We start from the raw sequence: 22512 nt of genomic DNA, 5'->3' as shown, positions 1-22512 counted from the left end.
TTCCTTCCCCCTCTTTACAGCCCAATACAAATGGAATTGTACCTGCAGTGTGTCTCACGTTATCGCATGTTTCCTTTTAAACAAACACAAAAATTGATCTTTGCGTGCAAGCCTGACCAGCCTGAAATCATTACCAGGACATAACTCAGGGGCATGGTCCAAAACTAGCAGACCCCAAGGGAAACTCACCAGTTTTTCCATCTTCATTAGCTTTATATCCTGCTGATGGAGTTTCTCATTCTTGATCTCCAGCACTGCTTTCAAACTTTCCAGCTCCTGTTCCAGATACATAATCTGCGGGTTTTTCTGAAAGATTTCCACAAAGTTTCCTTATTACCCTGAATTTCATGAACAATTTATTTCTCTATTTAGACAGAGCAAGAAAATAAAAATTGTAGTGACGGCTGTAATTTCTTTTTCTAAGTGATACCAAGTCAGACAGGTTTGAACGAGAAAAAGATCCAGTACTGCTTTTTAATCTGATTTGGTTTGTCCTTCATTTTACACTGGCAGTTACAGATTTTCTTAGCAGGTGTTCAGAAAATACATTTTGTACACATGTGAAAAATCCTTGTGAGTCAAGGGAAACCACTGAAGCTGTCACAGCCAAACTTGTTTTGCAGGAGTGCCGAAAGGCTCCCTCTAAGGCTAGGAGTTCCAAAATTTATTTCATATTACTCATAACCCATCCCAAGAAGTAATTAGCATAAACATTTGAAGAGCTTTCAGGTGCTGAAGTAGTTCAAAAAGCACACACAATTTATACAGCTGTGAACTTGGCTGTAGCTGACTTTCACTGTTCTGTATCTGAAGGTAGCTAGCTCATAAGAAGAAATTAAACATTTTTTGTTTTCCATTATTACTGTTATATTACGGTATGTTACACTGCTTTACATCTATGACTTATCTACGATACAGCAAGCCAGCACTTAGATTTTTTTTGTCACAAGCAAAAATACAGAAACAGAACAAGTCTCAGTCCCTTTCCAGGTACCATGAGTGGAAAACAAACAGAGGCTAATCAGTGATTAAGTGTATTGTACAACTAAGTTTATCTTTAAAGCAAACAAAAGTTCTTTTAGCACATTTTGGTAAAAAGACTGATGTACAACGTTGAGTAACAGCTTCATTGCCACATCAGAAAGCCTAAGACTTGGAGGGAGATGCTTGCAGTTCTGTGGGACGCAGTCCACAGAGCGTGGCAGAGTAGGGGCTGTAAGGTACAGACCCAGAACATTTTGCAGGTAACACGAAGTCCCAATTGTCTGTGTCTTCCGTTCTGCTGCCTGTTTTTAAGGCCTGTGGCATTTGTAATTCATGTTCAAAAGTAGAAATTGAACAAAGGTCAGCGTGAGGGTATGCAGTACTGTCTCAGAGAAAGAGGCAATTTCAACGTAATTCCTCTTTTATGGCTTTAAATGGAACCCACAAGCTATGGAGAAAAACAAACCTGAAAATTGTAAGTGAATGTTGCTGTCCATTCAGTTTATTTTTTCTTTCTGCCCAAAAGAGCCTTAAAACATCTTCAGAGTTACATCTCAGCCACCACATCAGCTACTCGTAGTAGAACACAAAGCCAGATAACAAGACTAAAGGCCCCAGGAAGATTTTAGCAAAAAGATAGGAATATCAAGTTGATGCTATTTAAATGATAGTGCAAATACCTCTATCTTCAAGGGGCTAATGGGATTTCTGGCAGTGCAGCATGTGCGCTTACTGCGGAGCAATACACTGTGTCAAATCCTTATCTCTCTGTACAGAAGCCTCAAGCTTCTGAAGCGCCTTACACTGCCAGGACGCACTGCGTAGTTGCAGCTGCGTAAAGGCACTTGACTATTGCTCCAAATTGAAATAACATCTGAGCATAGCTGTGGGATAACAGTTCAAACTGCTAAGTGCAGTGTGCAACGTAACATGTTCTGTTTGCTATCACCTCTCCCACTCACAGCAACACTGATTGCAGATTCTTCTGGCTGCCGTTCTACCCTGCCACTAGGATGAGTAGCAAGAGAGGAAAAAAAGAAATTAAATTCCAGTGAAAATTAGAGCAGCTCCTCATAAGTCTGCACTTTCTACACACAAAGCAGATGTCTTTTTCTGGCCTTTTCCTCTCCCAAAGCTCTGTGAATGCCCATCAGATGGTTTTCCATCTAAAGGGCTCCCTGTAGCTGGACAGAGGTCACGTTACTGGGGTTCTGCTCTGCTCTCCTCTGACCCATCAGGTCTTCACCTGTCCCTCTTTTCTCACCTTCTGGTCCCATCTTACTATACTCTTTCCAAGTACACGCCTGTCCCTCTATTTCAATTTCTGACTTGATTGTTTGACCAAGTCTTAAAACAGGGAGTGTGCTGGAAGACAATTCTCAAATTAAGTAGCTGAAGCATACAAATCAGCGATGTCCAACCCCACTATAATTATCACTATCCCATCATGTAAAATGCAGACCAATTACGCTTGCACGTGCCCTGCTTTCCAGGAAACCAATGCAGACTGCCCATTTAATGTAGCAAAACTGACAAAATCTGGAAAGTGCCAATAACAACACATTCTAAATACTTTTTTAAGCATAGAATTTCTCTTCATGTAGTACTGTAGCAGTACTACAGGTCACACTGGAAAGATAAGCATGTTTGTATCTAGCCATCCCCAGTGCTTGGAAGGCTCCTCTCAGAGCACGTTTCTAATCCCAGGAGCATCACAGATGACAGCAGCCTTTGGAGGAAAAGCAATATATTTATAATGGTAAGGTTAATAAGCAATACTGTAGCTCTTGATAAAAACTTCTGGTAGGTGATCCATTTAGATAAAACATCAGTAAGTATCAGAGCTCTATCAGATTTGATTGCAAACCTTTCATATTATGCAATAAAATAAACCCAGGCATACGAGATCTGCCCACTGTCTGCTTTACTTTTGAAGATCTGGACTTACAAGATTGGCTTTTTCTTTGGCTATTTGTTTTTGCTCTTCTAATTTCAGCTTGTCACTCAGAGATTCGTTTTCACATTTTAATTCATGAATTTTTTTCTGAAATGAAAAGATGGGCATAGTTAGGCCAAAAATTCACTGCTCATCCCCAAAATGCCTTTTTAAAGTTTTAGACTGTTACAGTGACGCAAACCTTTAACATACCTCTAGCAATTCGTGTTTCTCTTTAAAAGAACCTTCAAGCAACTTCCTTTCAGATTCATGGGCATTCTTGAGCTCTGCAAAAAATATTTTTTTCAGATTTTTAATACCGCGTAGAACATGAAAACTCATTCTGGAAAGAAAAAGCACAAAAAGCCAAAACAGGTAACGCACAGATGCAGTGTCAGTGACAACACTGAAAGTTCATTTATCACAAACTGCTCCAAAGCCTATACAAAGCACCAGCCCTATTCATTGCTGCTTCAGATTTGCTGGTTGTCCCCTGGCATACACATTGCATTAGCTGACAAGTCAAGTTTGAAAGCGTTCATCTGCACGCAACAGAAGGATGAACTGAACACAAGATCCACATGTGACGAAAGCTGAGTTTCTGAAGGGAAATGCAACAACAAAAATGTCTTCCAGGAACTTGCATAAAAAGATTTCCTTTCCTACTCTGGAAATATCACCCAGAAGAGCTAGCTCTAGCTCTCCAATTGCAGAGGAAGCGTCACCAATTTTAAGGAGGTGAAAGGATCACTGGAAACATGGCTGCCAAGCAGAGTTGGAGGGAGGATGGAAATCACCACCTCTTAAATCAATTAGATGCAATACTATTTAAAACAGCACACTTACCACCACCCACCCCCCCCCCCCGAAAAACAAGCTTTGTCCAGTATCCTGAAAACATCGTGTAATATTTCTCAAGTGGAGAAACATTCCCATGTATTCCCATGTCAATCTGGAGACTACACCACCCTATTTATCCTTCTTTTCAATTTTGAGGTGCTCCATACAGAAATGGGGAGGGTGGGCGGGAGAGCAATTACTCATTACCTTGACATTTTGAGGGCAGAGTGCACCTTAGACGCATCTTTTACTGAAAGAAAAAGTCATCTCCACTCATGTGTGGTTTTGAAAGTTTCCTTCAACTATAATGGGATTATGGTTATGTCTGTGTGTAAAATGGGACTTGTTCAGTAGGAAAAGGAGGAATTCAGCCAGCATTTGTAAAGACAGCTGACCAGCAAGACCAACAAAACATCCTTATTCAGGTTTGATGTGCTTAATGATTTTTGTCCATGACTAGCAGTGCTATAATGTAGGTACTTGAACACAAAATACTTGCCCGAAAAAGAGGATTCGTATTCCTTTCTCAGTTCCTCTACTTTTTCTGAGTGGCTGTTTTCAAGTTCCAGCTTAAAGTTTTCATGTGTGATATTCAAATTGTCCACCTGCAATATGACAAGATGAATTTTTCCCCTTAGTGTGTGAACTTAACCCTTGTTTAAGGTGTTGTTCCAGTGGCTTTAGGCCATGCATAAATCTACTTCACATACAGTCACAGGAGAAGCTAAGCCACATACAACACTTAATAGATGAGAGCAAAACCTTACAGTTCACTGATACCAACAGAAGGATGCGTGCACATCACACACGTGGAGTTGCTGCAAAGCAAATTCATGAGCCAGGTGGGGCTTTATAAATCTTAAAGCTCAAGCTGCCTCAAACAGCGAGTAGAACTCCAGAGGTAGTTGAAGCTTGCAGCACACTACCAATTTCTAACATGTTTAAGCACAAGCTTGCGATCTGGATGGCTTAGTGCAGTAACATTTTTTTAATTGCAGTGAAGTGGAGTTTCACACTAGACAAAACACCTTCAAAAATAGCTAAAATTGGGATTCCCTGAAGACTCATTTATAGCATAAAACAATTACTAGAGAATATTCCTACTTAAACGTCACAGACCTGCTCCTGGAGTTGTGCTTTGTACTTCTCAGCTTCTTCGATGCAGATACTTTGGAGCTTCTCACATTCTGCAGTATAAAACTGTTTAAGCCTCTCCTCCAGCTCAACTAAATCACCGCGATGTTGCTCGTTTAATTTCTGCAGAAATCCTTCATAAGCAACCTGCAGTTCATTTCTGTCTCTCTCCAACTTCTCACAAGCTGCAAAAGTGGTTACTGAGGATGTCAAAAGAAAAAAGAAGTTACCTGATCAAGTTCAGTGCTAATTTCACAGTCTCTCATTACAGGCATTAAAGATAAGGAACACTGCACAGCAATAGGGTTACACAAACATCATTTATCCATGAGACAAGTGCCACCTCTAAGGACACGTGAAAAGACCTTTGCAAAATACCAAATCCACTGTTCTGTATGTTGAGAATTAATTGAATCTAGGAGCCCACGCAGAAAGCACAGCTGTGACAGTTTGTCATGATGTAGAAGAACAAATGTCTCACTGGAGATACTGGAGTGCTATAATAAAAAAAATTAATTGGATTTGCTACTTCACCTAATTTGATCCCATTTTGGGAGTGTATTTTTCAGAGTGCTTCACTTTTTGATATATAAACCACTTAGCTGAGATTAGAAGCATTAGTATCCTGAAGTCCACCCATTCAGCATGCTGATCACGCTCGGATACGCAGCAGCGGAGCACTGCAGCCTGCCACGGACTGCCCTGCGCAGTGTGGCACATAACCACCAGTCTGAAACACGCTACCAACATGCACAGACCTGAGATATTTAACTACAAGATATGGAGTAGCTTCAGAAATCCAAGACCAAAACACTGGGCCGCTCTCCTCACACCTGTATTAATACAGGTAAGCTGAGAAGACTGCCTCGGTTTGTCTCTCTGTGGTCACACAGCTGATGAAAAGGTAAAATAGAAACTAGTAACTTGTACTTCTGAGTATGAAATTTAGCATTCACAGCTCCAGCCAGAAGGGCTGGAATACAAAGCACCATTTCCTCCTTCTAATACAATTGGAGCAAGCACCTTATGCAGCCAAAGGCTGGAGGCAAAGTGGAACAGAACCCCTAACAGGAGGGCATGGTCACTGACCTTCCACAGCACTGCTTCTATGCAGACTTCACTGCTTTGGTTTTATATGTATAGATCAGTCAGATGGGTGTCTACTTAAGCGGAAAAAAAAATCAACTCAAATGCTAACGTGATGTTGAATGAAATACAGGGCAAGCCCTGCATACAAGCACTTTATGGCAGCTTGGCACACTGCCCAAACAGTACAAATAGAAGCTCCCTATAAAAGCATTGGAAGATCCATATTTCTTGTAGAGGCATTGCAGGAAATTCTTATCATAGCTTTGTTTGAGCCTTAAGATATGCGCATTGCAGTATCTTCAAGGACTGACTCCCGGACTACTCCTGGCCTCAGCTGTCATGGAAGCAAGGAGTCTTCCCAAGCGGAGTACCTTAAGTTATACATGTGTTAGTTCCCCCCCTTTGCTCATCAAGAGTGAGAGAGTGAATGAATGATACTGGCACCCTCATCTAAGGAAAAGGTAATGAAGTCTTGGCCCCACTGTGATCACTCACAACATCGCTTGGACGAGGAAGTGTAACAGTGGGCTGTGCTGCATGGAAACCAATTTGTGCATGTATCTATGAGAATTAGTGGAGGTTTTTTGTTGGTTGTGGTGGCAGGGCTTCTGGTTTTTGTTGTTGTTGTTTTGGGGCTTGTTTTTTTAATAAAGAGCAGGCTTAGCTTTGTGCTAGTTCTGTTTGAAAGGCCTGCTGATCAGGACAGTTTCAAACCAGGCTGTTCGTCCTGTGACTGGCAGTGATGCAACTAAAGGCCGAACAGAAACACACCACAGCATTCTCTGCAACTGAAGCCAATTTCACAGTTTTCCAGACCACCACCAAGTAAGATTTTTGTTTTCCCCATCTTCATTCCTTCCATGAACTACTGTTATGATTCCTTTGGGGACAAAAGAAAATAGCGTTTGCACTTCTATCAATCGCATCAGTATAGTTACGGAATGTGTGTGCTTTGCATCTGGGGGAAAGGAAACATGATAGGCAGGGGACATGGTTATGTAATGCAAAGAAACAGGCAGAGAGCCAAATGGAGGCATTATACAGCCAGCCCTGTGCAGAACTGATCTGACCATTCACCGCAGAGCAACAGGAGTATAGCCGAGAGGCAGCAAGCAGCTCACGTGCCTCATTTGAAATAATTGTAGCAAAATGCTTCAAGTGAGCCACTTCCTTTAAAACCAATGAAGGAAGCAGCAGTCATCCGATTCTTTATTTGTAAGGGCAGAGCCATCCATTTGCCTCTACATTTGAGCTAAAAGAATTTGCTGCCTGGCCTTGTCTTGCCTTTAAATGTCAGTGTACAGAACTACAGATGATGCAAAACACCTCAGAAAAAAGTCCAAGAGCAAACCACGCCTTTGTCAGGGTAGCCACAGCAGTTCTCGCTCAGCCAGTTTGCAGGTCACATTTACGAGAAGACAAATGTTACAAGGGCAAACAAAAACTAACTTTTAAAACTTGCACTGGCAGTTGAATGTTGCATTACCTTGAAGGCGATGTCTGGCCTCCACAAAGCTGGGGGCTGCTCCGCGTCCTCACAAACGGGCTCCTCTGACCCGAATCCTTGCCGTCCAAGCAAGGAGCAGGACCACCACACAAGAAGTGAGCTCCCAGTATCATGGTGGTGCAAGAAATCGTGCGTGTGATGTTTCAGCAAAAGCTCTGACTGAAGAGTTTATTTAAAACTATGAGAAGTCCTGTACACCAAAATGGTTTGTCCCCACACTCAGAATTCGGGTGTCGGCAACAAGTATTTTTCACAGCCTACCCATCCCCACGCTGAATAATGTAATTAGTTATATGCATATAATATAATTAATGACATTGCCTTGTTTTAAGAAAGGGACAAGCCACGAAAACTGCAGCTAATCCCTTGGTCTGGCTACTCATCCACAACAGGGGAACGCCGCAAAACTCCTGACTAACCAAGGCTGACAACTACTCAAGAGTTTTCTCATAGAACTGGTGCTTGATTAGGAAGCAAGATCTCAAGATCTGCAACTGGAACATGTGCTCTTCCAGTAGTGCATAAGATCTATTTCAGCTCCTTTCCCACTTCAGAGACAGCTGAAGTGCATGCTTCGGAGTTTTTGTACATGACTATTGTGCTTCCTCTGCCTCCTTGAAGCACTTCCCTCCACAACTCCACATCTTTATTATGCCACTCATTAATAAACCACAGACTTTGAGCTAAAGAAACAACAGGAGACAAATGGCCGCATGGCATTTGACAGAAAAATCAGATGAAATGGTGCACTATCCATCCACCCATTAAGTTTGCTCAATCACATCTCTAACACTAAATTGTTTTAAGCTTTCAGGCTTAAGAGTACTAGGCTACTATAATTTTCAGGCTATAGAATACACAGAATGGTGTACTTGGTAGTGAGAAGCAAGATTTACTTCATTATTGAAATAGAAAATCTGTTAATATTCCCCCCCCCTCAGTTGCCCCAGCCAGCCATACAACGCAGTCTCCCTCTGTATTATTACAATACAGAGCAAGATTAATCCATGTTTTAATGCTCAACACCTGTTTATTACCCATGAAGAGCCTGGTTCCTTTGGGTGGAACCACTACCTCCAGCAATCACAGGAAGCTCCTGGCATTTGGTAACAGCATGTCTTTATATCAGAAATGTTTTCGACATGTAAAATTAACATCCATACGTAGCTGTTAACAGTGGCTGCTTCCATCTCACAAATTTGACTGCAAAGCTTTCTGTGTGCCAGCAACATCAGCCACCACCTAGAAACAGAGGCGTGGAGAACCAGGCACCGGCAGCTCCCTCCGAGAGCACAAACCGCGGCAGCTCCCAACGGCACCAACCGTAGCCCCAGGTCAAGGAGAGGGCTCCAAAAGTTGCCCTGTTTTGTAGAAACCCCAAGAAGTGTACTGCACGTTCCCAGGAAAAGCAGCCAAGGGATAACAAGGGATAAGCCCTTACAAATGTGTAATATCTCCTCCTTTCTAAATGTAGTTTGGTTTTACTCTAATTATATAACAATTCATTGTAACTAAACCAATCCGGCCCTTACAGACCAAATGCTTACATAAAAACGTTTCTCAGCTTACTCTCCCCTAAAAGCCACCACAGCCATATCTCAGAGAAGAGAAAGTATAACGCTGTTTTTTTTGGAATCCTAAATTGAATTACTCTGAAGCAAAAGTTATCTTCATAAAGTTGTCTAAGTCACTCACTGGCCTAGTTATGATTTATGAAATGAAAACCCATTAGACTGTCTGACATTTCAAAACAGAGGTCACTAGCACAGTAAACTGGCAGCATTTTAATAGGTATGGGGGATGTGAAAAGCCAGTAATTGCCAGAAAGCATCAAGTATTTAGCATGGTGTTTGTTATGCCACAGCGCATAACGTTTTATTGCTCTAACTTCATCTTTCACGTAGGAATATTTACGAATACCTTCCATTGACCAGTGAGTCTACTGCAGAAACACAAGCTCATTTCCTTCCCTACAGATTGTTGTTGTTGTTGTTGTTATTACCCAATAATTAGGTCACATTTCTGGCAGACTCTCAAATATTGGAAATCCTTCTACCCAAGCATGCTTTCTGTTTATGACCAAGTTTCTCTTGGCGTTACTTCTGTAACGAGACTAACACGTGGTGTTAAGCCATGTGCCACAGTCTTGTTCCTGGGCAAGTTGAAATGGGCCAGGTAAACCAAAAGCAGGCTTTGAGCTACGTTTAAGTGGGTTTGGTTGAATACATATATGAAACACTCGGGTGTCTGCCAGGAAGAAAGCTCCTGTCCTACAATACTGCAAATGCTAGAGCATCAGCAGGCAGGGAAAAGCATGGGAAGATAGGTTCCCTCCCGCAAATAGCTGATGGAGATGCCTAGCTGCTGTTAACTATTTTCATGAATTACCATAACGTGAAAACCAAATCATATCCACTCCATCTGTTAGTAAAAATCAACAGCCTTTTTATCCCAACCTCCAAAGCACACTTTAAAGGTCATTTTTTAATAATAATAATAAAAATAAAACAGCAGAAAGGGATTTCTGAAGAAAATACTGTTTACCAATGGCAGTACGGAGGGGTTAGAGGTCTGGCTGTAGGGGATGCAGGCAGGTCTCTCCTGCCCACTGGCAAAGGCTCCTGCATTGCAGTTTTCACAGGGCCAACACGTCGGCTGAGTCAGCTCTGCAGCAGCTGGTGCATAGCAGCACCAGCCTGGATCACATCCAGCAGGGCTCCAAAGTGACTCCAAAACAATTGGAAGCACAATTAATGTTGGGGAGTAGTTTCGTACCTCTGAGGAAACGCAACTCTTACGATTTCTACTTACGTAATTAAACAGGTAACTAGAAATAATTTATACATTACCCTGTATCTTAATAAGGAGAGAAACAGGTGGCAAACAGCATTTGTATCTGCTCTGGGATCCCAGGACCAAGGCGTTTGCATTCAAACCACCAAGTTCAGTCTTTGTGGCTGGAGGTTTTAAGGAAAGCCATGGCTGATAATGAAATTGACCTCCTTGGAAAAGCCTGTCCCCAAATACATCATCACCGCTAATCCTTGCACGCGTTTCCAGCTGCTGGAAGCAGAAAGCAGACAGCGTCTGGTACGTGTCCTCCGCACGCAGCTTGGTGACACCGTGGCTGTCAAAGTGAGAGCCTGGGACTGCACTGCATATCTAAACCAGCCCCCCAGCCTGACACGTTGGCACACAGTCATTAAAACAGGAACGTATTTGGGTAGAAAGGGGATTGCAGCATAATCTAGCAAAACGGACAGTTTGATAGCAAGCCAATTTGGTTTTGCAAGGTAAATAAAGGAGCTTGGGAGCATATGCAATTAAACTTCAAAGGCAGAAACTGAGGACTCAAACCTGCAAGGTGCAAGCTGCAGATTTCATGCTTCTCTCAAATTTGGCAACATCCAGTGCACAGACTATGCCAAGCTGGACACACCTGGTTCCTCTTCCTAGACCGCTCATTCCCAAACTGCAAAACAACAAGCCTTAAAAACACATCAGCCTGGGACTGCATGAGGCAGTGTGTCCATACAGCCAAAAGAAGACTGAAACTGAAGTTAACTGTCTACCCAGCCTGTGCCTAAACAGTGCTATGAACCAAAGCTCTCAATCCTTACCTCAAAACAACCCATGGGAATCTTAAATGCAGCTCTACCCATTTAACAGGGGAAACAGAGCTGATTAGCAGGTGTGCGTTTAACAGGTTATTTTCAGTTAAAGCTAACTTTACAAGGATGTTTTTCTTAAACCTGGTCAACAAGCGAGGCCTGGCTGGCCTTATTTATTTTGAGCAAATCTTTAAAAGCCAGACAGAATTGCAGACCTGTGCTGAGAAGCACAGGCAGGCTGGGCGCGTGACGTGGCTACGCCAGAGGAGCTGTGTGAAGATAAATGTTTCCCTGAAATCACAGGGAAAACTGGGAAACTGTGCAAAGGGAAGCCAGCCTGAGGGAGTGTCACCTCAGCCAGGGGTCAGCCAGCACCCAATATAATATGCAATATACATATATAAACAATATACATATATAAAATTTGTATCTATAAACCCATGTTATCTTCACAACACAACTCTGTAGTTCACCCAAGAAGTTTCCTCACTATGACTCGAGTTCTGCTTTTGTCACCGTGGGGTGACACAGTGCTGGCTGCTGTGGGACAGTCCTCTGCCCTCCCCTTGCCACAGCAGCAGCTCCTCCAGCCAGGCTGCTTGGAAGCCCCCAGCCTTCAGCAGGCTCCAGGCAGGCACTGGCACAAGGACACGAGGCCAGAGGGACCCAAGGCTCTTTCAAAAGCAGCTCCTACAGTGCAATCCAGACGCTTCATCAGCAGAAAGGTTAAAGGTTGCAGCGTGGGAGAGGTCACTGAGCGCTAAGCTCTAGAAAAGCCCCAGCTTTCTAGTGTTGAACTTTCAGGAAAGAAAGCTTGACACGTTTCTGCCGTGTTTTTGGCACCTTTGGTACTCTCTTGCATCTACCCAGGTTGCAAGGCTCTCGCTGCTTGTGCTGCCCCCCGCTCACAGACCGCAACTTCACACAACACCAAGTAAAGCTCCCAGAAAGCTGCATTTTGCAATAAGCTCTCAACTGGACACCAGTAACAGTGACAAGGAGAAGCTTTGCTCTGCTGGTTCAGCTAGGGGGAGGGGGGGGACTCCTTCCTCCCTGTCAAGCTTTCAACTCTAATTAGTCGCAGGAGTTGCCCGCCCTATTAATCAGCACTAATAAATAAATCTGAACACTAAGTGCACCACCTGCATGGAACAAGACCTGCACTCCAGTTTGGTTGAGACAACACTCAACTTCCACAGCATGTGAAAATAAACACTTTGACTCCTCAGTAATAAGTGATGTATCTGAAACCACTGCACTCTACACTTCTGCTTTCAGAAGGTGTTTTTTTTTTCTATTTAAAGGGGCTCCATCCTGACAGAAGTGGGCTTTTTATAAAACTCTAGTTGCATTTTCAAGCACCCTCAGTTTAATTCAATGACTTTTTGCACTCCACAAGATGATCCTGCTTTGAGTTCAAACAAGTTATATGAAGTTGCCATTAATGCAGTTAAATCAAGCTTCAAAGTTGGCAAAAGCAGCCCTTATGCATTACAGCTCAATTTCATATTATAGCTGTCCACTAGGATGAGTTCAAAGCTGTAATCTCATTAGCCTGACACCGCTGCCTTCTATTAATTGCCTGCTCGTTCACCTACAAGTCACTAAGGCAAAACGCGAATTTTGCGCAGCGCATTTCACAGGTTTATGGATTCTTGCTGCAGACCTCTAGAGCTGGGGCTCAGACAGTGTGCATGTTGCCAGACACCCCCCATTTTCTGAAAGCGAGTTCTTTGATTGTCAGATGTGTGTTCTGTGAGGAGGCTCCCCAGGCACAGGCAGCTCAGTGCCAGGGATTCAGTGAACCTGGGGTCACGCCGCCGAGGCCCCGAACACAGCGATGCAGCATCTGAGCAGGATTCAGGCAGGGAATTAAATGCCTGCCATTACAACGCCACGGCATCTGTCTTTGCAGAGATCCAGTCTGCCCCATTTGTGCTTTCACTGATATTAATAAGATAAATAAATTCTTACCTAGTTCTCCTCGAAGGTTAACTAGCTCCTGAGATAACTCTCTGTGTTGTTTCAGTGCTTCCTCCCTCTGTAGGAGAAAAAACAAACAAACCCAAACACTGGTTACTAGCGATCTGGACAGGGCACCTTCCAATAATCAACTCGTGTGTGCTCTGCAGCAAACCAGAGGCAGAAGCAAGAAGCCAAGACATGAATCGTGTAGGGTAACAGCCCCCCCGTTACCAAACACACAGATGTTCTCCTGTCATTAAGGAAGTTGTACTCTAAACCAAAATAATAGCTCTGCTCGTTGTTTATTATTATTATTATTAATCCAGGATACCACGGCAATCTGAATCCTGCTCCGCAGCACTCGGTTGCACACTTTATGATGGGTGGAGCACCGGGAGCCCTGGGCACAAGGCAGCCGATGGCTGACAAGGGTGCAGGAGTGCCCGAGGTGGGCAGGGCACCTTGTGGGGTGCGTTACGGGGTGGGCACTGCCCCGCACCCCCAGAGAGCCAGGAGAGAGGCACAGGAACCCCCCTCTTCTCTCCCCTTACCAGCTCCTTCCTCCCCTCGCCGCGCCCCGCTCCCCAGCATCACTACCAAAAAAACAAAAGCACCCCAAAAAACCCTCAAACGCCCCCAAACCCCGCACCCCAAATCCCCTCCCGATCCAGGCGAGCCCGGCGGTGTTACCCTGGCTACGGCGCAGGACGGGTAGGCGCAGAGCTTGCTGCCGAAGCAGCCCATCCCTCGGGCAGTGCCTGCCTCCCGCTGCCGGTACCGGCTCCCCCCGAGCCCCGGGCTGCGGTCGGTGCCCGCCCGCGGCAGGGGGAGAGAGAGCTCCGGGGGGTGCCGGAGCCCCGCGCCGCCGCTTTTCGGGCTTTAAATCGCGGAGGAGAGAAGCGAGAGGCCCGGGGCCGCGGGCTTTGTGCTTCCGCTAGGGAACACCGCGAGGAAAAAAAAAAAAAAAAGAAAGAAAAAGAAAATAAACCCGCCCCGGCCCCGAGCCGCCGGGCTCGGGCAGGCAAGGGCACGGGCGCCCCGAGGCGACAGCGCCCCTCGCAGCCGCACGAGTGACACCGCCGGGGCTCTGACACGGAGCTGGCGCTGTCCCCACCGTGCTGCAGCCGACTGGTGCCTCCGCGGGGTGACAACACGGGCAGCGCCTGGTTGCCCCAACAGAACGCTCCGGGGGGACAGGCACCCCCAGTCAGAAAGCGCCGGGGGCGAAGCCACCCCGCACAGAAAGCCCTGTGGGGAAAGCCACCCCACGCAGAAAGCTCGGGGGACAAGGTCACCCCACACAAAAAGCCTGGGGGGAAAGCCACCCCACACAGAAAGGCCATTAGGGCAAAACCCGGCGATCCCAGGCCCTGCTCCGCCTGCCTCTGCGGGCTTCCCAGAGGGTGCATGCCACAGGGAGCCTCTGAGGGGGTTTCTCTCCCCACTTCTTGGGTCACATACTCATCCCTGATTCTAATTCTCACCCAAAAAATCATCCCTGACCTGATCTCCCACAGCCCACTTGGGGCAGTGAAATATCACGACCTGCCTCCCCCTCGGGCTGGGGGCCGCAGAGCGCGGCAGGCCCCTCGGAAAGGCTGCCGTTCTGGCTGGTGCTTCCAAAAGGCCTGCCTCATGGCCCGCACAACAGCTTGTGTCTGGTTTTAATTAAAACTATTCTGATCTCTGCGTCCTTTCCACATCAAATTAATTGACTGACCAACCAGAAGCCAAAACCTCAATGTAAAATAGGAGACACTGCTCTCCTGACTTTGTATTTGGGAGCTTCTTGCACCATGGGAGCTTCTTGGGCCATCTTCAGTGTTTCATTCAAAGACAGGTATGCAGGTACTTTTATCAGCATCAAGCAACCTCCTAGCTCATACTTCACAAGATTCTAGGTGAAAATCGATACCAGAAACTGAAAGAACAGCTCCACGAGGCAGGATCAAGCAGTTTTGGCCTTGCTCATTTCTCCAGATGAGGCTTCTTATCATTGCTGGATTTATCTACGGCACGATCCTTGATTAGCTGTCACAGACTCAAGGACGGTCCTATATAACAATTTAAAGCTGTTTCTGGCAAAATTTATGAGCTTATGGCAAGATCACGGAGGATGGCTGGGTACCTATTTTTCTTATTTCAAATGAATCTGTTACAGCTGTGCAAGAAAGCCAGGCTAGCTTTAGCAAAAGCATTTATGCTACTACAAACATGGAAGCAGTGGGCAGCCACAAGAGCTTGGGGATAAAAGCTTTGCCACAGGCGGTACCATTCGGGTGCACCTCTCCTGTAAGATACTGCAAAACAATGCTCAGCATGAAGCAGGAGACCTGGACATTTCCTGTTACGTGAGAGATTAAACAGTTAAAAAAATCCTTCACAGTTTTTGAGGATTTGTCAGGAAACTCCAGGGGGATGTGTGCCCAATAGCAAGGACACCTGGGAAGGTGAGATAGGCTCTGCTACATCTGGAGAGAAACACAAAAGCAGGGGAAAGGAGGTACAAGGTAGGGGGTGGAGACCGTGCCAGTTTCAAAATGACAAAAATGACAAGTCAGGAATGGAATAAATTACGAGATGTCTTATTCATGCTTTTGTTACTGGCAGTTACAGGCTCAAGAGTGCTTTTTCCTGGTTTTGCTGCAGCTCTGAATTCCAACAGACCAGCCCGGTGTCATCTCAGGAGAAGGACAACAGTGAGGAAGCATAAATGGCTCAAAAGTTGCCATCCCTCTGCCTTAAAAGCAGGAAGCTCCATCAACATCCACATTCCTCAATGAACACAAGAGGTATTTAACACCGAGCATGCTCCTTCCTGGCCACGTACCTAAGCCGAATATTCACCTGCGAGAGCCACAAGGTATCCCCAAGAGCTGAGCTACAAGCATTTCCCAAGCGGCCGGTGTTCCCCAAACACGCTGCACAGCTCCTTTTGCAGACCCCAGATCTGGGAGCAGGCAAACTCTCCACTCCTGCTGCTGTGTTTCCTAGTGAAGAGGAGTGACTAGCCAGACCCCTGATTTTAGGTTTCTCAGCCCATCCCTGTGGCTGCCCAGCTGACACGGCCATGGCGTAGAGCTCTGCCCTCTGCTTGCCAGTCAAGGCTTTGAGAGCCACAGGTTGGCCATGCCTGGCTGAAGAGCCCTATTTTCCTTTTGCAAGAGCCCCGCCACATTAAAAACACAAAACCCCTCAATCAACAGCCATCCAGCACAAAACAGCAAACTACAGCAGAGAACAGGTTTGGGGTACGCACGCCCGATAAGTTAATGCCACCCATCCAGCAGCAACTAACCACTAAATTAAATATCACAGTTTACATCTTCAACCACACTCCTTTTTGAAAACAAAATGCATGGAGTTGCACTAAAGCAAGAAAAAAATCACAAGAACCAGTACTGAAAAGTTTACATTTATGTACCAAAATGCTTTTTTTGTTTAGAAGTCAAGCAGCTACGTGGGACCAACATCCATACAATAAACCTCCATTTGCCTGGTCTACCCCATGCCACACGTCTCCTCCAGGATTTCTGCAGCATTCCCAACTTCTCAGCAAATTTCAAGCAACTGCCATGTACAAAACCCCACTACTCATTTTTTCATTCCCGGGTCACTGTTTCCAAATCTTCTTCAAAATTGTTCTCATGAGAAGCCTCATACTGCAAATTCCCACATACTGTCTGTCAGGTTTGGAACAAGTATTGCATTAGCTCCAGCTGAACTCTGTGAAGTACCGATACATTTCCCACGGAACAGTCACAACTGACTTCTAGGTCCTGAAATACATGACATGAAAATCATGTCGTGTTGTGGGACTTTTTCTGGGACACAAACATATCCTGCCTATACTGGGGTGTTCTCTTAAGGAGGAGATACGGAGTGGTCCCTGCCAACAGAAGGGGGAGAAAGGCTCAGGCGATGCCATTACAAAGCACCCCACGGCAGCAAAAGCGCAGGAGGCTTTGAGTCAGCAGCAGTTATACCTGTTACGGGCAGAACCGCAAGGTGGAAAGAGCTCTGATCTGCAAGGCTGTGGATCAGCCTTCTTGTTTCATCGCTGATATGCTTCCTAAACAAGTCATTTCAGGAGTCAACACACGTGAGAGGAGGACAAAGTTCCATATATAAAAACACCAGTTTTTAAAACACATTTATTAGAACAGACTAAATAAAAACTGTCCAGAGTCTGTAAGACAGAAATTCATTAGTGCGGCAAAGAAAGGAAGCACTTAACTGTGTTTCACTGTCATATACAGGGTCAAATTAATTTTATTCTGGGAAAAGAAAGCCTGATTTTGAAAGCTGTTTAGTGTCAAACCATAAGGACTTACTCCTAAACCAAATTCAGAGAGAAACACTATTTATTTATTTTAAGATACTCAAAGGTTATTTGTAAGCAATTCTACAACATGAGCGAAAAGATGAGTATGATCACTGGCCTTAACGTAGAGGCTGAGTCACGTCTTTGTGTAAAGACGTGACAGTCATCAGCCATAGCTTGGAGGGAGTTATGCAGGGCTAAGCAAAGGGCCATTCATATCCACTCTGCAATATTACATTTGCATTGATTACTTTGGTCCTTATGTCAGACTACCTCTACCAGCTCCTGCTCCTTCTTTGTCCTTTAAGCAAGTCTTCTAATTAGAAGTCAGCAATTTTAGAAATAGTCTTTTTTTAAAAAAAAACTCACCCATCCTCAACCCACTTAAACATTGAAATATCATCTCATTCACAGTACTCAGGCAAAAGCAAGCTAAAGTTAGCCTGGTATCACAACACAGAACCTTTAACCCCCTTCTCCAGGTATATTTTTGAATGGAGAACCAGACTATTACTGCAGTAAAGTGAAAATGCCATTAATCATCTCAAATCAACCAGCCTACAGTGAAATGACTATTTCCAAATTACTCTTGACACTGTTAGTGTGCTGCCCTCTTATCAGACAAAATAAGCAATCAATTTTCACCTGCCCTTGACTTATTACTTCAAACTCTTCTGCAATTAGCTAAGAGAGACTCCCTATAACTTCCAGTATTTGACTTCTCTCATTTATGAAGCATCAAATGTTTGTTCCCCAATGTTTAGTATGTGAAACACTAAAGCAGAGAACCAGCCAAACAGGATTCCTGTGAGTCACTTAATATTTAATATGGATCTTGAACTTGTGGGCTCTACACTTGTACAAACATTAGACAGGATCTTATGCTCGTATGAGAGCTCTGTCTTCCCATTTTGATAAATGGCTACCTGTATGCAATAGCTTTACAAAGTTAGGTCCAGATGTAGTAGTAAGATGGGCTATTTAACCTTACAGCCTGTTTTCTACTCTATAAGATTTCTGAACTGTAATATTAACTTTATGTCACACAGAATGACTCTCTTCCCTGTGAAAATTCTCATCTCAAAAGCACCCTACTTGAGCAATTATTTAAATTTTCAGTATTTTCCCAATTTTGCCTCAATTCGTCTCATCTGAGCATGTGACAAAGTTAAAGTCTTGAATAGATACGATGCAGCTTGACACATTGTAATGCCATAAGTTCTCACATCTATAGAATTATGATTACCTTTTTCAAAATTTTAAAAAGTTAGGATAAGAGATCCTGTGCTTGAGCAAAACATTACAGTATTTGTTCTAAGTCCTTCTGGTTTTAAGGTTGTTTAGAATTTAATCTGAAAATGCAGTACAAAAAAAGGGAAACAAGAAGCAAAGGTGTTATTTTCTTTCTCCCATGAGCCCCTCCCTTTTATTTCAAACCTGCAATAGTTACATCTAGCTTGCTACTGTCATCAGCTGTGCATCTTCTTTAAAAATTAGGAGAAATAACAAGGTAGCCATGGGAATTAGATTCTTTGTCAGGGAAGACAATACTGGCTACCTGAAACATGAAACTTGTTTTTAAAGTCAAATATGTATTTTTCTCAGCACACTTTTTGCTAGAACTAGCTACAGGGCTGAACTTCAAGTTCTCTCCATCACCCCTTCTGAATACTCAACTGTACCCAATAAATTTGGTAACTGAAGTGTCTTCTAAGAAGCTGGATGGCTATTTCACCAGAGCCTGGTCTCACAGTAGTTAATTTTCTGGGTGTTAATAGCTCACAAAACTTCAATGTTGCCAAAAATGTTACTGTCAATTAGCAGTCAAATGTTACAAAGAACTTGAAACTTCCTTGCTTTCCACAACAGCTACCTGTAAGATACAAGCTGCCAGAGCCTAGGTTTGCTATAAAGGGTAAGCTACTGTTATCTCTCAAATGCTATCCTTTACAGAACAGAACATACCTGAATTCCTCAGAACCAAGATATTATCTTTTGATTTCTGTTCTAAATGACTTGGTTACTTGTTTATTTATTTTTATAGCTGAAGAAACAAAAATGATCTTATATCCTTACATTCTGTCTCTTGTAAGAAGAAATATCTATACTCTGGGAAGCCAGATTTAATGAGCAAAAGTGCATTTTGGATGAGAATCTTAATGAGAACCAGACAGGTTTGATGTTAGGTTCTGGAAAGTCAAAACTATAAATTTAAACTCAGACAGCTGTGCTTAACAATGGCCTTGCCAATGTATTTTGGATGTACATGCCAAAAATACAACTGTTCCAAAACTCTTTCTTTTACCACTAAGGGTTTGGGGTTTAGTGATGCAATATGTACTTCTGCTCCTTAAGTTGGATATGCATTTCTCATATAATAAATATAAATATTTTCTGCTGAGCTTCCTTGAAGGCCAGCACAAATTATTCTGATCAACATGTCTGTGTATTCCAAGATGGAAAAACAAAAACTAAGTGCTAGGAAATTCCCAAGAAAACTAGTACCTTGACTCTCACAGTCATCTACATGTCAGGAAATGCCAGTTATAGTAGCTCATGTATTAATGGTAGATTTTTATTTCCACCTAGAAATACCGAAGTCCATCTCAGCCACACAACTTCTAGCTCATTACTTATGTTGCTTCCTGTATCGCAACCACAATTAATGGTATCCCCATATTATTTTGCCAAGGCTCTGTAGCCTTGCAAATCACATTCCCTCTGTGAAGGAGACTTCATGAAGAAGTCACCACAGTCATTCCAAAGTAAAATTTGGATTGTAAATTCCAGTCTTCTCAAGTACACCAAGAGAAGAACAGCAGCAAAGTTTTGTTTCTGTTCATCTCCGGAGCTCTGTGGCACCAGCAAAAATTTGAAGCTCGCTTCTATTCCTGAGTCTTTTAAAAGCTCTTGAAGGACTTGATTTGATTTAATTTCTTAAAGTAAAAACTACAGAACTGGGTATTAATAAAACATTTTACTGCCTTTTTTTTTTTTAATTACTTGAGTACTTCCAAATGTGCCAATTAAAATGTATGCATTAAAATACGAGAATATGAAGGCAGCAGCTGTCAATTCACACTTTCAATACTCACAGAGCAGTTTGAGTCACACAACAGCAATACATTTCCTCTTCACTTCAAAGCTAAATCTTCCTTGAACAGCTTTAGCAGTGACCAAAACCAAATATAAGACCAAGCCAGTACCGTGCAGACAAAACAAACATCTCCCAACCCCAAAGCTGTGGTGGTTTAACCGGGGCTCACGCTGCTGAGGGCCTCTCAGGCACACATCCCTGCCTCACGCCAGCACTGCTGGCTTTTCACTCTCACTCCTTCCCAGAGTTAACCACTTCACAAGAGCATACCCATAAAACGTCAGGTACAGATAGACCTATAAAAGCAGACCAGAGTGGTTCCCCTCTGCGGCCTCCTCACGGTGTTCCTGAACTGGCTCTCTCCAGGGCCTGCAGACACCAGGCCGCGCAGACACAGGTGCAAGGCCTCAGGTCTGACAGGCTCCACCACGGCCAGCCACAGCCTCACCTACACCACAAGTCTCAAACCATATCTCGAGAGTTTCTCTGAATGCAGCTACTACTAAAGGGACAGGAAAAAAGTCAAAACATGCAAAATTAACACTCAAGTCTAGTGCACGTTTCAGAGCTTACGCAAAGGTTAACGGAAGACGGCTTTCCTTTGCACTTGGTAAGCCCATTTCCTCTGTACTGTCACTTTTCCTTTCTTGTCTGAACTTAAAAAAACAGGAAAAGAGTTACGGAGCCATAGGAATTACCAGGGGACTAGAGGGAAAACAGCCGTCTAGAAGGACTAGTTGCTATTTTGATAAGACTGCAGTTTGACACGTACTTTTAATGCTCAGTTAGCGTACACACAGTTAACTAACACAGAAAAATCTTGGTACAGTTTGATATTCCCATCGGACACATGGCTCCTTACCATCAAGTACTCACGTTGCCACCAGGGTTTCCATCTAGCACTAATTCATTGCAACAGGATCTGCTCGGTTGAAATCTGGTTTTACAGTTTTATCAGGGTGGACTGGCCCACCTTGAAGAGGCTTAAATTGAGAACACAATCTTGGTTAACCACAGAAATCATCTGGACAAACCCTAACAGCTCCAGTGTTACAGGTACTATCAGAGCCAGCTGTTAATATTGACAGCTCCATGATAATGCTTGTAACAAACAAGTTTGAGCTCACACAGAGTTTTGTGAGAGATTCCTGCTCAGCTGGAAACAGCACAGCAGCCTTACACAATTTTGTTTAACCCTTAGACAGCAGTCTCACAACTTCACTCCAGAAGGGCTGGCTGCGTTTCTGACAGAAATCACTGCCAGCAAATTCTTATTTTGCCAGCAGCTATCCCATTTCACATGAGCTCATAAGAAGCAATTTAAAATTTTGGTGCAGAAATGCATCTGGGACCTTTTGAAGAGAAGAAAAAAAAATAGCTGCAGCTGATTCACCTCTCCCAGTAACTTCAGCTTTGTCAGTTCCTCCTCCCGCAGAGAATACAGGAAAGGCTGGGGCAGGTTTTGCCAAGAGGCTCTAGCTGCGACATACAGCCTTGAAGTGATGCAGCAGCTCACCCTGGCTCTTTTCTCTATCTAACCAGGCAGCCTGTCCTCAACCCTGCCTCCCCCTTGCACTGGTTCTGACAAGAAGAACGGTCCATGTCACTAATTTGGAAAATAAATGCTCTACGGCTGGAGTTGCTTTCTGGCAGCTGAAAGCTGAATCCAGCACCAGAGGAGCATACAGCAGGACCTTTTTCTGGTGACAGCATACTGTTTTATCAGCTCAAGCTGTACTGTATTACTTCACACTTGCTCAAGTAGGAGGAATGGGAAGCATAGCCTTGTTGTTCACATAATAATAAAAAAGATTATGCTTAGTTGATTTCCCGCCGGCCCCCCCCCCCAAAAAAAAAAAAAAAACACACAAACAAACAAACAAAAAAAACTGAAAACCACTTTCATAAAAGCTGAAGCTACTTTCTGCTGGCTCTGCAGTAGTTAAGGCAGTGGTTTTCAGCTTGAGTTAAACCCTGTAAGTTTCTCCCTGAATTTACCCCAAAAATTTAAGAACTACATTGAAG

At 43.9% G+C, this 22512-nt stretch overlaps 1 protein-coding gene across 6 annotated transcripts in view; it reads right to left on the bottom strand.

The window, feature by feature from the left end:
- The window catches only part of MTUS1 (microtubule associated scaffold protein 1), a 112295-nt gene that overhangs the window by 4296 nt on the left and 85487 nt on the right, over nucleotides 1-22512 (bottom strand). For 5 of the 6 annotated variants that reach the window (XM_035326160.1, XM_035326161.1, XM_035326163.1 and 2 more), the window contains 6 exons: nucleotides 13076-13142; nucleotides 4880-5094; nucleotides 4260-4365; nucleotides 3134-3207; nucleotides 2933-3028; nucleotides 190-306 (listed from right to left, as the gene is read on the bottom strand). In XM_035326160.1, coding sequence (XP_035182051.1) covers nucleotides 190-306; nucleotides 2933-3028; nucleotides 3134-3207; nucleotides 4260-4365; nucleotides 4880-5094; nucleotides 13076-13142 — 675 coding nt within the window. Of the gene's footprint in view, nucleotides 1-189; nucleotides 307-2932; nucleotides 3029-3133; nucleotides 3208-4259; nucleotides 4366-4879; nucleotides 5095-13075; nucleotides 13143-13756; nucleotides 13919-22512 lie in introns of those variants that run through there. The other variant, XM_035326165.1, reaches the window with a different exon arrangement.

The sequence above is a fragment of the Oxyura jamaicensis genome, chromosome 4 (assembly GCF_011077185.1).
Source record: "Oxyura jamaicensis isolate SHBP4307 breed ruddy duck chromosome 4, BPBGC_Ojam_1.0, whole genome shotgun sequence".
In the NCBI taxonomy this organism is placed as follows: domain Eukaryota; kingdom Metazoa; phylum Chordata; class Aves; order Anseriformes; family Anatidae; genus Oxyura; species Oxyura jamaicensis.
Note: the sequence above shows the minus strand (reverse complement) of the source record. Positions and strands in the feature narration are given on the sequence as shown.